This window comes from Triticum aestivum, chromosome 2D (genome assembly GCF_018294505.1).
Source record: "Triticum aestivum cultivar Chinese Spring chromosome 2D, IWGSC CS RefSeq v2.1, whole genome shotgun sequence".
In the NCBI taxonomy this organism is placed as follows: Eukaryota; Viridiplantae; Streptophyta; class Magnoliopsida; order Poales; family Poaceae; genus Triticum; species Triticum aestivum.
The window spans coordinates 423,355,044-423,369,442 of NC_057799.1; the positions used below are offsets into that span (position 1 = coordinate 423,355,044).

Sequence of the window (14,399 nt, forward strand, 5' to 3'; positions counted from 1 at the left end):
GAGGGGTGAGGCGGAGGTGGCGAGGCGAGTGGGTGTGGGAGAAGAGGGGGTGGGGGTGCCTGGATACGGCGGGGGAGAGGGAAAGGAGGGCGGGCGCGGCCATGGGAGGGGGAGGGGGACGGTGGTTTAGCGAGCAGCGTCGAGAGGAACGGAAGGGGGGAGGGAATTTGAGTGATTTTTCTGGTACGTTTTGAACGGCTTTACGTGGATGAACGTCAACTGTGCCGTACTCCCGGCTAGGCTCGCTGGCTAGCCGGTAGCCGCCTCCTCGCGCCAGAGTGCATATCCATGCTCCCAACATTTCAAAAAACAAATCTAAAAAAAACAAATTAACATTCACAAGAGATGTCTATATTACCCCTAAATTTTTTAAATCAAATTCAAAACACACATGGCGAAACAAAAAAAATAGATCTGGATGTGAATAGTGTGTTTTCTGGTTTTGTCTTTTTGTGGCACTTTTTTTTGACACTATTCATGCAGATTTACTTTTGTTTCCTCCATGTGTGTTTTGAGTTTAGATTTGCAGATTTTAGGGATTGTAGAAACATGACCCGTGAACATTCACACTTATTTCTGAAATTTCGTGAAACATTGAAATTTGTTTTTGAATGTTGAGAGCATGGGAGCATTAAAGGTGTAGGAGCACCTGGTATATTTCAGTTGCAAATTTAGCTAGCAGCTAGCATAACAAAAATATTCCCTCTGATCCAAAACAAATGGCGTGGTCTTAGTTCAAATTACAAATTCATCATGGTGTTAACGAGGCCAGTTCATAGCACGGTTAAATTAACTGTCATTCATAGCACGATTTATCTTTTTTCAATCTGTAAGTTGAATTTATAATTACAACATGATTGATATATATTATGTTAATATACTCAATTATTTTCAAAAAAAATTAACTTGTAGCATAGGTTTTCTATGTTAGTTGTACCGGTTGAAGCATCTATAACAGCGGCCCTATAACTGGGCATTGAAAACTGCTTTAGGGCACAAAAGATGAGTTTTACGGCACCAAATCTTTTTCTTCTCCAACAGCAGCCCTAAAATAGGGCACCACTGCTCCAACAGCCGGCCTAAAATAGGGCACTACAATTGCATACATATTGAAACATGTAATATCAAACTCATCCCAAATGAATAAAAAACAAATAATACAAACATAACATCAAATTCATCAATCCACAAAATCAAAATTATTACATAGTTTATCAGTCCACAACATCGAATTCAATACACATAACAACAAAGTTCATCATCTATGGCATGAACATAGATATAAACTAGTGGTATTGTTGCCCATGCCATGCCCACAACTCTTCGATGAGATACTTTTGAAGATATGCGGGCCTATCAGAATCTGGAATGCCATGGTACACCTCAAGAAAGCGTCGAATTTGGTCTTCTCTTCTAGGCGGTTGTACCGGTTCTCCCATGTGTTCATAGAAGGTGTGATCAAAATATTTCCACTCTCATTCTCAATAATATGTTGTGCATGATCACACAGATTGTGATGATGCACCAAAGAATTTCTTGACCCCCAAACCTAGCCGATCCTCGCACAATAGCAAATTGGGCTTGCGAAATCCCAAAAGTCCTTTCCACATCCCTAGCGGTCGCTTAAGCATTATAGAAGTAGAGTTTCCTAGCGGTCGCTTAAGCATTATGGAAGTAGTCTTTCCTACCTTGGGGGGGGGCAGGAAATTGGCTTCACAAAAGTAGTCCACTGCAGATATATCTCATTTGCAAGGTAATAGCCCATGTTGTATGTGAAGGAAATATGCCCTAGAGGCAATAATAAAGTTGTTATTTTATATTTCCTTATTCATGATAATTGTTTATTATTCATGCTAGAATTGTATTTATCGGAAACCATAATACATGTGTGAATACATAGACAAACACTGTGTCCCTAGTGAGCCTCTACTTGACTAGCTCGTTGATCAAAGATGGTTAAGCTCCTAACCATGGACATGAGTTGTCATTTGATAACGGGATCACATCATTAGGAGAATGATGTGATGGACATGACCCATCCATTAGCTTAGCATTATGATCGTTCAGTTTTATTGCTATTGCTTTCTTCATGTCAAATACATATTCCTCCGACTATGAGATTATGCAACTCCCGGATACCGGAGGAATGCCTTGTGTGCTATCAAACGTCACAATGTAACTGGGATGATTATAAAGATGCCCAACATGTATCTCCGAAGGTGTTTGTTGGGTTGGCATAGATCGAGATTAGGATTTGTCACACATCATAAGAAGCCTTGCAAGCAAAGTGACTAAGGAGTTAGTTGCGAGATGATGTATTACGGAACGAGTAAAGAGACTTGTCGGTAACGAGATTGAACTAGGTATGTGGATACCGACGATCGAATCTCGGGCAAGTAACATACCGATGACAAAGGGAATAATGTATGTTGTCATAACGGTTCGACCGATAAAGATCTTCGTAGAATATGTAGGAGCCAATATGAGCATCCAGGTTCTGCTATTGGTTATTGACCGGAGAGGTGTCTCGGTCATGTCTACATAGTTCTCGAACCCGTAGGGTCCGCACGCTTAACATTCGATGACGATTTAGTATATGAGTTATGTGATTTGGTGACCGAGTGTTGTTTGGAGCCCCGGATGAGATCACGGACATGGCGAGGAGTCTCAAAATGGTCGAGAGGTAATGATTGATATATAGGATGATAGTATTCGGACACCGGAAGTGTTCCAGAGTGTATAGGATATTTATCAGAGTACCGGGGGGGTTACCGGAACCCGAATAATGGGCCATATGGGCCATGAGAGGGGAGAACACCAGCCCACAAGGGGTGGCGCCCCCCTATGGTAGGAGGCCAATTGGGAGAAGGAAGAGGGGGTTCGACCCCCCTTTCCTTCCTCCCTTCACTCTTCCCTTTTCCTCTTCGGTAAAATAAGGAAGGGGGGCCGAATTGGGGAGGAACCCCAAGTAGGATTCGGCCTACTTGGGGCGCCTCTTGGTTGCCTCTCCTCCCCTCCCACCTATCTATATATGTGGGGAGGGGGCGCCTAGAACACACAACAACAATCGTTAGCCGTGTGCGGCGCCCCCCTCCACAGTTTACACCTCCAGTCATAGTTTTGCGGTTCTTAGGCGAAGCCCTGCGAGAATCACTTCACCATTGATACGTCTCCAACGTATCTATAATTTTTGATTGTTCCATGCTATTATATTATCCATCTTGGATGTTTATATGCATTTATATGCTATTTTATATGATTTTTGGGACTAACCTATTAACCTAGAGCCCAGTGCCAGTTTCTGTTTTTTCCTTGTTTTTGAGTTTTACAGAAAAGGAATACCAAACGGAGTGCAATTGACGTGCCAATTTTTGATGATTTTTTATGGACCAAAAGAAGCCCCCGTAGTAAAATAGTTGGGACAGAAGAGTCCCGAGCCGTCCACGAGGGTGGAGGGCGAGCCCTACCCCCTGGGCGCGCCCCCTGCCTCATGGACGACTCGGAGACCCCCCTGACGTGAGACTGACGCCAAAAATTCCTATAAATACAGAAACCCCCGAAAAGAAACCTAGATCGGGAGTTCCGCCACCGCAAGCCTCTGTAGCCACCAAAAACCAATCGGGACCCTGTTCCGACACCCTGCCGGAGGGGGGATCCCTCACCGGTGGCTATCTTCATCATCCCGGCGCTCTCCATGACGAGGAGGGAGTAGTTCACCCTCGGGGCTGAGGGTATGTACCAGTAGCTATGTGTTTGATCTCTCTCTCTCTCTCTCTCTCTCGTGTTCTTGATTCGGCACGATCTTGATGTATCACGAGCTTTGCTATTATAGTTGGATCTTATGATGTTTCTCCCCCTCTACTCTCTTGTAATGGATTGAGTTTTCCCTTTGAAGTTATCTTATCGGACTGAGCCTTTAAGGATTTGAGAACACTTGATGTATGTCTTGCATGTGCTTATCTATGGTGACAATGGGATATTCACGTGATCTACTTGATGTATGTTTTGGTGATCAACTTGCGGGTTCCGTGACCTTGTGAACTTATGCATAGGGGTTGGCACATGTTTTCGTCTTGACTCTCCGGTAGAAACTTTGGGGCACTCTTTAAAGTTCTTTGTGTTGGTTGAATAGATGAATCTAAGATTGTGTGATGCATATCGTATATTCATACCCGCGGATACTTGAGATGACATTGGAGTATCTAGGTGACATTAGGGTTTTGGTTGATTTGTGTCTTAAGGTGTTATTCTAGTACGAACTCTAGGATAGATCGACGAAAAGAATAGCTTCGTGTTATTTTACTACGGACTCTTGAATAGATCGATCAGAAAGGATAACTTTGAGGTGGTTTCGTACCCTACAATAATCTCTTCGTTTGTTCTCCGCTATTAGTGACATTGGAGTGACTCTTTGTTGCATGTTTGTCGGCGTTCTGGGAACGGGGGTCCCCAGACTTGCCTGCATGCGGCCCACGGCGTGGCTCTACGAGCGGGCCTGTACGGCCCATCTTCACCAACAAGCATTCAAGACCCTCGTGAGGGGCCAAGCCTCGCGAGGCGGACGATGCAAGACCTCCTCGGGAGCGGACTCACCAGGTTGGCTCGCGAGGGGCGGAGAGATCAAGGCGAGGCAAACCTCGCGAGGTTCTCGTGACGTGAGCCATGACGACCAAGGCCAGGCGGGCGCCATCTTGCACAGTGTTCTTGTTTCCTCTTTGGTGCTAAGGAGGCAAGCACAGGTGAGGAGTACCGAGGCGTCAAGCAAAGGTTTCCATATTGATGCGAACGAGACCAAGACCAGCAGGACGGCAGGACGGAGGTCACCATGGAGCCAAGGCGGCGTCACCACCAGAGCCTTTTGCAGGCGAAGACTGCTTTTGTCAGGATAGCTTGTACTAGTTGTCCCCTTTCAAATTGGCCGTTGTTGGCTCCCTTCCCGCTCAATATTTGGGAAGAGGACCAGGGCCTCTATAAATAGGACTAGCCACCACCGTAGGAGGCATCTCATCTTGAGTAATCCTCACCCACACAAGTTCACCAAGCACAAGAACACCTCGCCTCAGGAGGCTGTTCTCCCCCTTGTACTGTTCATCCTCAGCCCAAGAGGCAATCCACCACCACCACACTGGAGTAGGGTATTACACCACAACGGTGGCCCGAACCAATATAAATCTTGTGTCCCTTGTGTTGCGAGTTCCTCGAGCTAGCCTTTGAGATCGTAGCGAGGTTAGGGCGTGGATCGGTAGGGGGAGATCACTACAAAAAAAGACACATTCGTGACATTTTGGGCCGAACGGAATTTTTTTTGTCATACTTATGACACTTCTATGACGATAATTGTGACAAAACCCGGTATCATCATAGATGTGGTGGGGTCCTACTTCTATGATAAAAAATCATGACAGAAAATGGGCTTTTCGTCCTGGGCAGGCCGGAGACGCAGCTGCATGACATTCTTTGGGCCGTCCATGACGAAAAAACCGTGGTAGAAGTGAGGGCGAGGAAAATATCGGGGTGTTCCCGGTTAGGGTGGGTGGTCGGGGCCGAGCGATGCGCGTTTCTCTCGTACACGCACGCGCGTGGGTGCGAGGCGTTGGGCTCTAACTGAACCCGAGCGAGGCGTTGGGCTCTAACTGAACCCGAGCGATTGCACTGCAGGCTACGCGTTACTGAACCCGAGCGATCGATCGATGGCTGTTAACTGAACCCGATCGAGCGATTCCTTCGCTACTGCTGCTAACTGAAGCCGGTCGATGCTGCCTCTGAATGAACAGTGAGCGTTGCTGGGGGGGTTTGGATGAACAGTTCCCGGTGGGGGTGGATGAACAGGACCCCATGGTGTTGCCTCTGGATGAACAAGACCCCTATCGATCGAGTCGGTTGGGGCTGGATGAACAAGACCACCCCGTGGAGGGCTGGATGAACAATAGACGGTGGAGGGCTGGATGAACAGTAGTCCGTGGAGGGGTGGTTGAACAGGAGCCCGTGGAGATGGCTGGTTGAATAGTAGCCGGTGGAGTAGCGCACGGTGGAGGCTGGATGAACAGGAGCCCGTGGATGAATAGTCGCAGGTGGAGGCTGGAGGAGGTCGACGGTGGATGAACAGTAGCCCATGGAGGCTGGAGGGGGTTGACGGTGGAGATGAACAGTATCCCGTGGAGTCCCGTTTTGCGGTACGCCACACCCCTCTCGATGAACAGGACCCCCGTTTCGACCGTAGCGCTCCAACACAAGTCCGTTTCCTCCGTTTTACGGTACGCCACACCCCTCCTGATCAACAGGACCCCCGTTTCGACCGTAGGAGGTCCGTTTCCTCCGTTTTGCGGTACGCCAGACCCCTCCCGATGAACAGGATCCCATTTCGAATGTGGCCGGTCGAACACAAGGCCGTTTCTGCGGTACGCCAGGCCTCATTTCCATCGGCTGTTCCGTCCAAGCCCTCCCGATGAACACGACGACGCATTCCGTTCCGACCCAGCCGGTTGGCTCCCCATGAATGCGACTGAAGGAGTCTTGGATTAGGGGGTCCTCGGACTGCCGGACTATATACTTTGCCGGACTGTTGGACTATGAAGATACAAGATTGAAGACTTCGTCCCGTGTTCGGGTGGGACTCTCCTTTGCGTGGAAGGCAAGCTTGGCAATACGGATATGTAGATCTCCTCCCTTGTAACCGACTTTGTGTAACCCTAGCCCCCTCCGGTGTCTATATAAACCGGAGGGTTTAGTCCGTAGGACAACAACAATCATAATCATAGGCTAGCTTCTAGGGTTTAGCCTCTACGATCTCGTGGTAAATCAACTCTTGTAATACTCATATCATCAAGATCAATCAAGCAGGAAGTAGGGTATTACCTCCATCGAGAGGGCCCGCACCTGGGTAAACATTGTGTCCCCCGCCTCCTGTTACCATCCACCTTAGACGCACAGTTCGGGACCCCCTACCCGAGATCCGCCGGTTTTGACACCGACATTGGTGCTTTCATTGAGAGTTCCACTGTGCCGTCACCATAAGGCTTGATGGCTCCTTCGATCATCGACAACGATGCGATCCAGGGTGAGGTTTTTCTCCCCGGACAGATCTTCGTATTCGCCGGCTTCGTACTGCGGGCCAACTCGCTTGGCCATCTAGAGCAGATCGAGAGCTATGCCCCTGGCCGTCAGGTTAGGTTTGGAAACTTAAACTATACTGCCGACATCCACGGAAACTTGATCTTTGACGGATTCGAGCCTATGTCAGGTGCGCCGCACAGTCACGACGAGCATGATTTAGCTCTGTCGTCGGACGGTGTTCGGGAGATCACACCTGTGGCTACTTCGGCCCTCAATCCGGAGCAGATTGCGCCATCCGAGGACGGGTGGATGGACCCCGCCACGGAGGCCGCACACTCAGCAGCGATAGAGCCGAATACTGACTTCACCTCCTACGAGACCTGTGCTGCCGGATCCTTGGATTCGTCCCCGGCCACGGGCTCCGAACCGCCTGCGTCCGTGCCTGTCGAATCTGATTGGGCGCCGATCATGGAGTTTTCCTCCGCGGATAGCTTTCAGCACTCGCCCCTGGGCGATGTGCTAAAGTCATTAAGGTCTCTCTCCTTGTCAGGAGGCCCTTGGCCGAACTGTGTCCGGCTTGAGTGAGAAGCGGACGACGAAGAAATTCGTTCCCCACCCACCACCCACTTAATAGCCACTGTCGACGACTTAACCGACATGCTTGATTTCGGCTCCGAAGACATCGACGGTATGGACGACGATGTAGGAGAAGAACAGGAACCACCTCCCACAGGGCGCTGGACTGCCACCTCATCATATGATATATACATGGTGGATACCCCCAAAGAAAGCAATGGCAATAAGGCAACAGAGGATAATCCCCCTGAGAAGCAATCTAAGCACCGGCGTCATCGGCGCCGCTCTAAGCCCCGCCACAGCAAAAGCAGCGATACCGGCACAAGAGACAATAACGCTCCGGATAGTGCCGAAGATGAAGAAAATCCCCTCTAGCTAGGCCTCGAGCGGGAGGATGGGCAAGCTAGCCCTAAGGAACATGCAGTAGACGGAGAATCAGAGGATGACAATTACATGCCTCTCTCCGAAGACGAGGTGAGCCTCGGCGACGAAGAATTTATCGTGCCTGAGGACCCCGTCGAACAGGAGCGCTTCAAGCGCCGGCTTACAGCCACAGCAAAAAGCTTGAAGAAAAAGCAACAACAGCTTCGAGCTGACTAAGATCTGCTAGCGGATAGATGGACTGAGGTCCTGGCGGCCGAGGAATACGAACTCGAGCGCCCAAACAAAAGTTACCCAAAGCGCAGGTTGCTACCCCAACTCGAGGAGGAAGCATTAAAGCCTACGCTTCCAGCGTATGATGCGGCCAACCGGCCACCTTGTGGCCGAGACAAAGCGGCATATCAGGCCGAAGTCCAGCCCGCACCCCGTCGCCAGTTAAACAAAAATACTAAAGCCCGGGGTAATACGCAGGACCTGCGAGACGTATTGGAAAACAAAGTAGGACACGCAAGATCGATCTACGGATCACGGGAGCGCGCCTCAACGCGTGATGACAACCGTCACGCCGGATATACTAAAAGCAAATCCGGCCAGGCCGAACACAGCAGACAAGACTCGTATGAACTACGTCGTGATATAGCCCGACACAGAGGCGTCGCACACCCCCTATGCTTCACTGATGAAGTAATGGATCATGAATTCCCAGAAGGGTTTAAACCCGTGAACATTGAATCATATGACGGCACTACAGACCCTGCGGTATGGATAGAGGATTTCTTCCTCCACATTCACATGGCCCGCGGGGATGATCTACACGCCATCAAGTATCTCCCGCTAAAACTCAAAGGGCCGGCTCAGCATTGGCTGAACAGCTTGCCGGCAAACTCCATCGGAAGTTGGGAGAACCTGGCAGACGCATTCCTGGACAACTTCCAGGGCACTTATGTGCGGCCACCGGATGCTGACGATTTAAGTCACATAACACAACAGCCCGGAGAGTCAGCCAGGAAATTCTGGACTCGATTCCTAACCAAAAAGAACCAAATCATCGACTGTCCGGATGCCGAAGCCCTAGCGGCCTTTAAACATAACATCCGCGACGAGTGGCTCGCCTGACATCTCGGCCAAGAGAAGCCAAAGTCCATGGCAGCCCTCACGACACTCATGACCCGCTTTTACGCGGGCGAAGATAGCTGGTTGGCCCGTAGCAACAACACAGCAAGCAACCCTGGCACATCAGAGGCCAGAGATAGCAACGGCAAACCCCGACGCAACAAACACAAGCGTCGCAAACATGGTGAAAACGCCGAAGATACGGCAGTCAATGCCGGATTTAGTGGCTCTAAGTCCAGTCAGTGGAAGGGGCCACTCAAAAATGACAATTCGGGTCTGTCTAGTCTGGACCGCATACTCGACCGCCCATGCCAAATTCATGGCACCCCGGGAACACCAGCCAATCATACCAACAGAGAATGCTGGGTCTTCAAACAAGCCGGCAGGTCAGGCGCCAAAAACAAGGATAAGGGGTCTCAAAGCGATGATGGCGATGAGGAGCCCAGACCACCGAGTATAGGAGGGCAAAAGAAATTTCCTCCGCAAATCCAAAGGGTGAACGTGGTAAATGGCACCCACACTCCCAACCCGGACCGGATGCGCACCCTTAGGGATATCGACTTAACGGAACCAGTCGTCCCACATTATAAACTCAGGCCGATCACCTTCAACCGCACGGATCGTCTGGTTAACACCAATCAGGGCAATCCAGCTGCACTAGTCCTCGACCCAATAATTGACGGGTTCCACCTCACACGAGTCCTTATGGACGGAGGCAACAGTCTAAACCTGCTTTACCAGGACACAGTGCGCAAGATGGGCATCGATCATTCGGTAATCAAACCCACTAAAACCACCTTCAGAGGTATTATACCAGGTGTGGAGGCTAGCTGTACAGGCTCCATCGCCCTTAAGGTAGTCTTCGGATCACCAGACAATTACCGTGCCGAAGAGTTAATCTTCGACATCGTCCCCTTTCGCAGTGATTATCAGGCACTGCTCCAACGAACCGCGTTCGCTCGATTCAACGCGGTGCCACATTATGCCTACCACAAGCTCAAGATGCCCGGTCCACGCGGCGTCATCACGGTTAATGGCAAGGCCGAACTTTCCCTTGGTACCAAAGAGTATACCGCTGCTTTAACAGCAGAAGCAACGAGTGGCACCTTTCAATCAAACCTCGAGTCGACGGCCAGGCTCCCGGACACCGCCAAAGGACTCCGAACTGCTTCGCGGCAGAATAAAAAGGCTCGTCCAGAGCTCAATTAAAAACACCCCGGCGAAGGCCAGGACGGGCCACATACCGCGGCTCAACCGCTCTGCGGCACACAAGCATTTCTTACATTTTCCTTGCAGGTTCAACTTTGTGCAGACCAGGATTGGCAATATGGAAGCAGCTCGAACGCGCAAGGGAATCCTTAGATATTCCCCGCGATGACCGTCCAACTATATTTCGGATCCGCACACAGCTTCTTCCCCCTGGTCTCAGCAGGTTCCACAGTCATATTTCCTTTTTATCACATTACCTGTACTCATACGCATCGATGTACTATTCAAATACAATATGTGGATTTATACGACGCTTATCTGCTAATATTTCTTATTGAAATTCTTTTGTCAAGTGGCATCCGTACATTGTGATATGCCTTAAATATGCCAGGGGCTTCGTTTTACCCATAATACGGCAATAAAGTCCGAACACCTTCATGGAAGTTCGGCACCCCGAACTTATAGCATTATATGCATCAGCTCTGAATCATGTCTTGGGTCAAATGTTGGGTTTGCCCGGCTCCCATGTTTTGCTGCCTTACGTTCCGCTATATCGGCTAAGGCGGCACAGGAAGAACTACTGCGATTGTGTCCCGGTTCTTCCGGACGAGCACCTTAGTAGAGAAAGCCAAAAACTGACTGTCATGATACGGCGAGAGCTGGTCAGCTGTTCGAGAGGTCGTAAAATCTTTAAGGATTTCTCCCGCATAATGCCATAACCAATGCAGCGTGCGATGGATCGGTTTTTCTTTCGATCAGTTGCTTATAAGAGCCCCTCGTGCGGTCTTCCGAACACCAGGGGCTGCGCCTACCTTCCTAAAGCTCCTATGGCTAAGTGAGAGTGATAAAGCCCTATAGTACGATTGCCTGGTTCGTTGCGCTGAACACCTCCTTCGAAGGACCCAAAACTGGGATAAAGAGTGATCAGGTTTATCCCGAACACCCCCGTACTTCCTACATGGGGGCAGAAGCCGACGGCTGGCCAACTCTCAGGATTAATATATAAAACGGCCGCGCAGGAGGATAAACTTATATATAACAGGCAATAAATAATTGAAATGACCTTATTCAACATTACAAAGGACAACATGATTGTATTCATGGGAATATAATGTCCTTGGTGCATTGCTCCGCCGCAAGGCAGGATCCTTTCAGGACACTTTCATAATATAATTCGGGCTTGCGGTGCTCCTTCCCCTCTAGCGGTCCCTCGGTCATCAGCTTTTCAGCATCCATCTTCCCCCAGTGCACCTTTGCGCGGGCGAAGGCCATTCGCGCACCCTCTATACAGACCGGCCGCTTGATGAAGTCAAGTCGAGGGCAGGCACTCACAAGCCGCTTCACGAGCCCGAAGTAGCTGCTTGGAATCGGCTCGGCGGGCCATAGACGGATAATCAAGTCCTTCATGGCTAGTTCGGCCGCCCTATGCAGTTCGATCAGCTGTTTCAGTTGGTCGACGAAAGGCACCAGATAATTCGGTGCCAGATACTGCGACCAGAAGAGCTTATCCGCAGTGTTCCTTTCTTCGGCTCGGTAGAATTGGGCGGCATCCGATATGCTGCGGGGCAGTTCCGTAAACACCCCTGGAGAAATCCGAAATCAAAATTAGAAACATGATTTTCTCCTCAGATTTTTGATTTACATGGAAAAAGAGCCTTACCCGCTGCGATCTTCCTCGCCTCTTGGATCTCCTGCAGGGCGCCTTGGGTTTCTCCCTGGGCATCGCGCGCCGCGTGATGAGCCCTGGTGAGTTCGTATTCTTTCTCCGTTAAACTCTGCTCCAAGGTCTCGCATTTCTTAACGGCCTCTTGAAGCTTCTGCTCAGCTTCAATAACCCTGGCCTCGTGTTTCTCACGAAGAGCCTGCTCTGCGGCTGCCTTTTCTTCGGCCTCGGCCACAACCCTCTTAAGAGCCTCGACTTCGGTCATCGTCCCTAGAGAAAATCATGGAACATATTTTATCATACTAGAAATTCGTTCGCACCAAACGCGAACAAGGCTTGCGCATACCTTGCTTATTTTCCAACTGCCTTTTCAACTGGCCAAGTTCTTCTTTGGTCCGCTCCAGACTTTGATTCAGTCCAGAGACCTCCGCAGTATGAGAGGCAGCAGCCGCTGCAGACGCCTGCTTATAAAAGAGAGATAGATGTCACCAAATGAGTCTTCCTGCGAAACATAAAAATTGATCCTCTGTCCGGTTCTTTCTTTCACCGAACAGTGTCTCAGGGGCTACTATCCATACCATGACATTCTTCGAAACCTCATAAAACATACCTCAAAGCCTCTTATAAGGCTGATGCAGGCTTCATTCAGTCCACTCTCAGCAGACTGAATCTTCTCAATCACCGCACCCATAAGGGCACGATGTTCATCAACGATGGAGGCGCTCTTCAGCGCTGCCAACAAAGCATCCAGCACCTCTGGTTGGACAGAGATTGCCGGTGGAACAGGCACGCGCCCCCAGCTGAGGGAGGCCGCCTGCTTGATTCTGGAGCCGTATTGGTCTCCGGAATTGTGTCCGGCTGGGAGCCGAACTCAAGATGGCTCCCGCCAACGACTCCCATGGGAATCCTCTCCCCCATGTCTCCGGCCCCTGAAGTTTGACCTCCTGGTGCCGCTTTCACGATCTCTTCCTCCCCTCCTTGGCCAGGGTCCTTCTGGGATGAAGCCTCGGTGTTATCCACATGTTTCGGGGAAGGGGCCTTCGGGGGCGTCCCGCTCTCCATAGCATCCGAGCTCAGCAAATCCTCTGATGAGGGTTGCTCAGTGTGGGACCTCGCCGGACTACAAAAAATATGGCTCAGGTCAAAATATGACGCCATGATGAGACTGGACGCATAAATGTGTTCGGGTTTTATACTCACGAGTTCACCAGGGGCTGGGCCCTGGGATCCCACGCCGGGCTGCTGTCGGCGGCGGCGATGGGCTCTTCCGGAAGAGGAACCTTTCCCCTTTTAGGCAACTCGGCTCCAAGTGTATGGAGGCCGCCCTCTTCTTTTTTTTCCCCGCTGGGGATTCGTCTTCCTCCTCCTCCTTGTCCTCCTTGGAGGAAGAACGAGCGTTGGAGCCTTCAGATATTGTGTCCGAAGTGCCGCGGCGACGAAGGTCGCCCCGGGTCTTTTTGGCCTCCTTCTCGGTCTTCTTCTTCGGCGCCTTGTATGGCGCCGGGACCAGCATCTCCGTCAGAAGTGCGCCGGCCGGTTCTTCGGGCAGCGGGGCCGGACAGTGGATTCGTCCTGCTTTCTTCGTCCAGCCCTAAGGGAGTTGAGGAAAACACATTAAGCATTTCCCTTGGGTTATGCGGATAAAACGTATAATAACTTACCGAGCTTGCAGGGCGGGACAGTTGGTACCCGCGGTCCTCGGCCGAGTCCGGCCATGATTTGCTGGACTTGAAAAGCACCTTCCAAATGTCTTTGTGCGAGGAGCCAAAGAGCTCTCGCAGGTTCTGGTGCTTGGCAGGATCGAATTCCCATAGATTGCAAGTCCGGTGTTAACAAGGCAGGATCCGGCGAACTAACATCACCTGGACTACATTGACAAGTTCGATGTTCTTGTCTTCCATATCCTTAACGCGCGTCTGGAGCACCGACAGTTCGTCGGATGAAGACTAGTTCAGGACCTTCTTAGGCCAGGACGTAAGCCGCAGAGGGGCTCCGGATCGGAACTCGGGAGCGGCGGCCCATTCCGTGCCGCGCGGCTCAGTGATGTAAAACCACTGCTGTTGCCACTCTTTGACGGAATCATTGAAAGTATGTGTCGGCCATGTGACGTTGGGCATCCTGCTCACCATAGCACCCCGCACTCGGCGTGCTAGCGCTCACTACCTTGGGCTTCACATTAAAGATCTTCAGCCATAAGCCGAAGTGTGGCGAGATGCGGAGAAAAGCCTCGCACACGACGATGAATGTCGAGATGTTGAGGAAGGAATCGGGGGATAGATCATGAAAATCGATCCCGTAATAATACATGATGCCGCGAACGAACGGGTGGAGGGGAAACCCTAGCCCGCGGACAAAATGAGGGAGGAATACAACCCTCTCGTGGAGTTCCGGAGTAGGGACAATC

The 14,399-nt window shown here is 50.5% G+C and overlaps 1 protein-coding gene across 1 annotated transcript in view; it reads right to left on the reverse strand.

The window, feature by feature from the left end:
• LOC123055814 (uncharacterized) overlaps window positions 1-755 on the reverse strand; it is a 3,766-nt gene extending 3,011 nt beyond the window's left edge. Inside the window, exons 1-2 of the mRNA XM_044479662.1 lie at window positions 745-755; window positions 1-180 (exon numbers count right to left, since the gene is read on the reverse strand). Coding sequence (XP_044335597.1) covers window positions 1-180; window positions 745-755 — 191 coding nt within the window. The remainder of the gene's footprint in view (window positions 181-744) is intronic.
• Window positions 756-14,399: the final 13,644 nt, after the last annotated feature.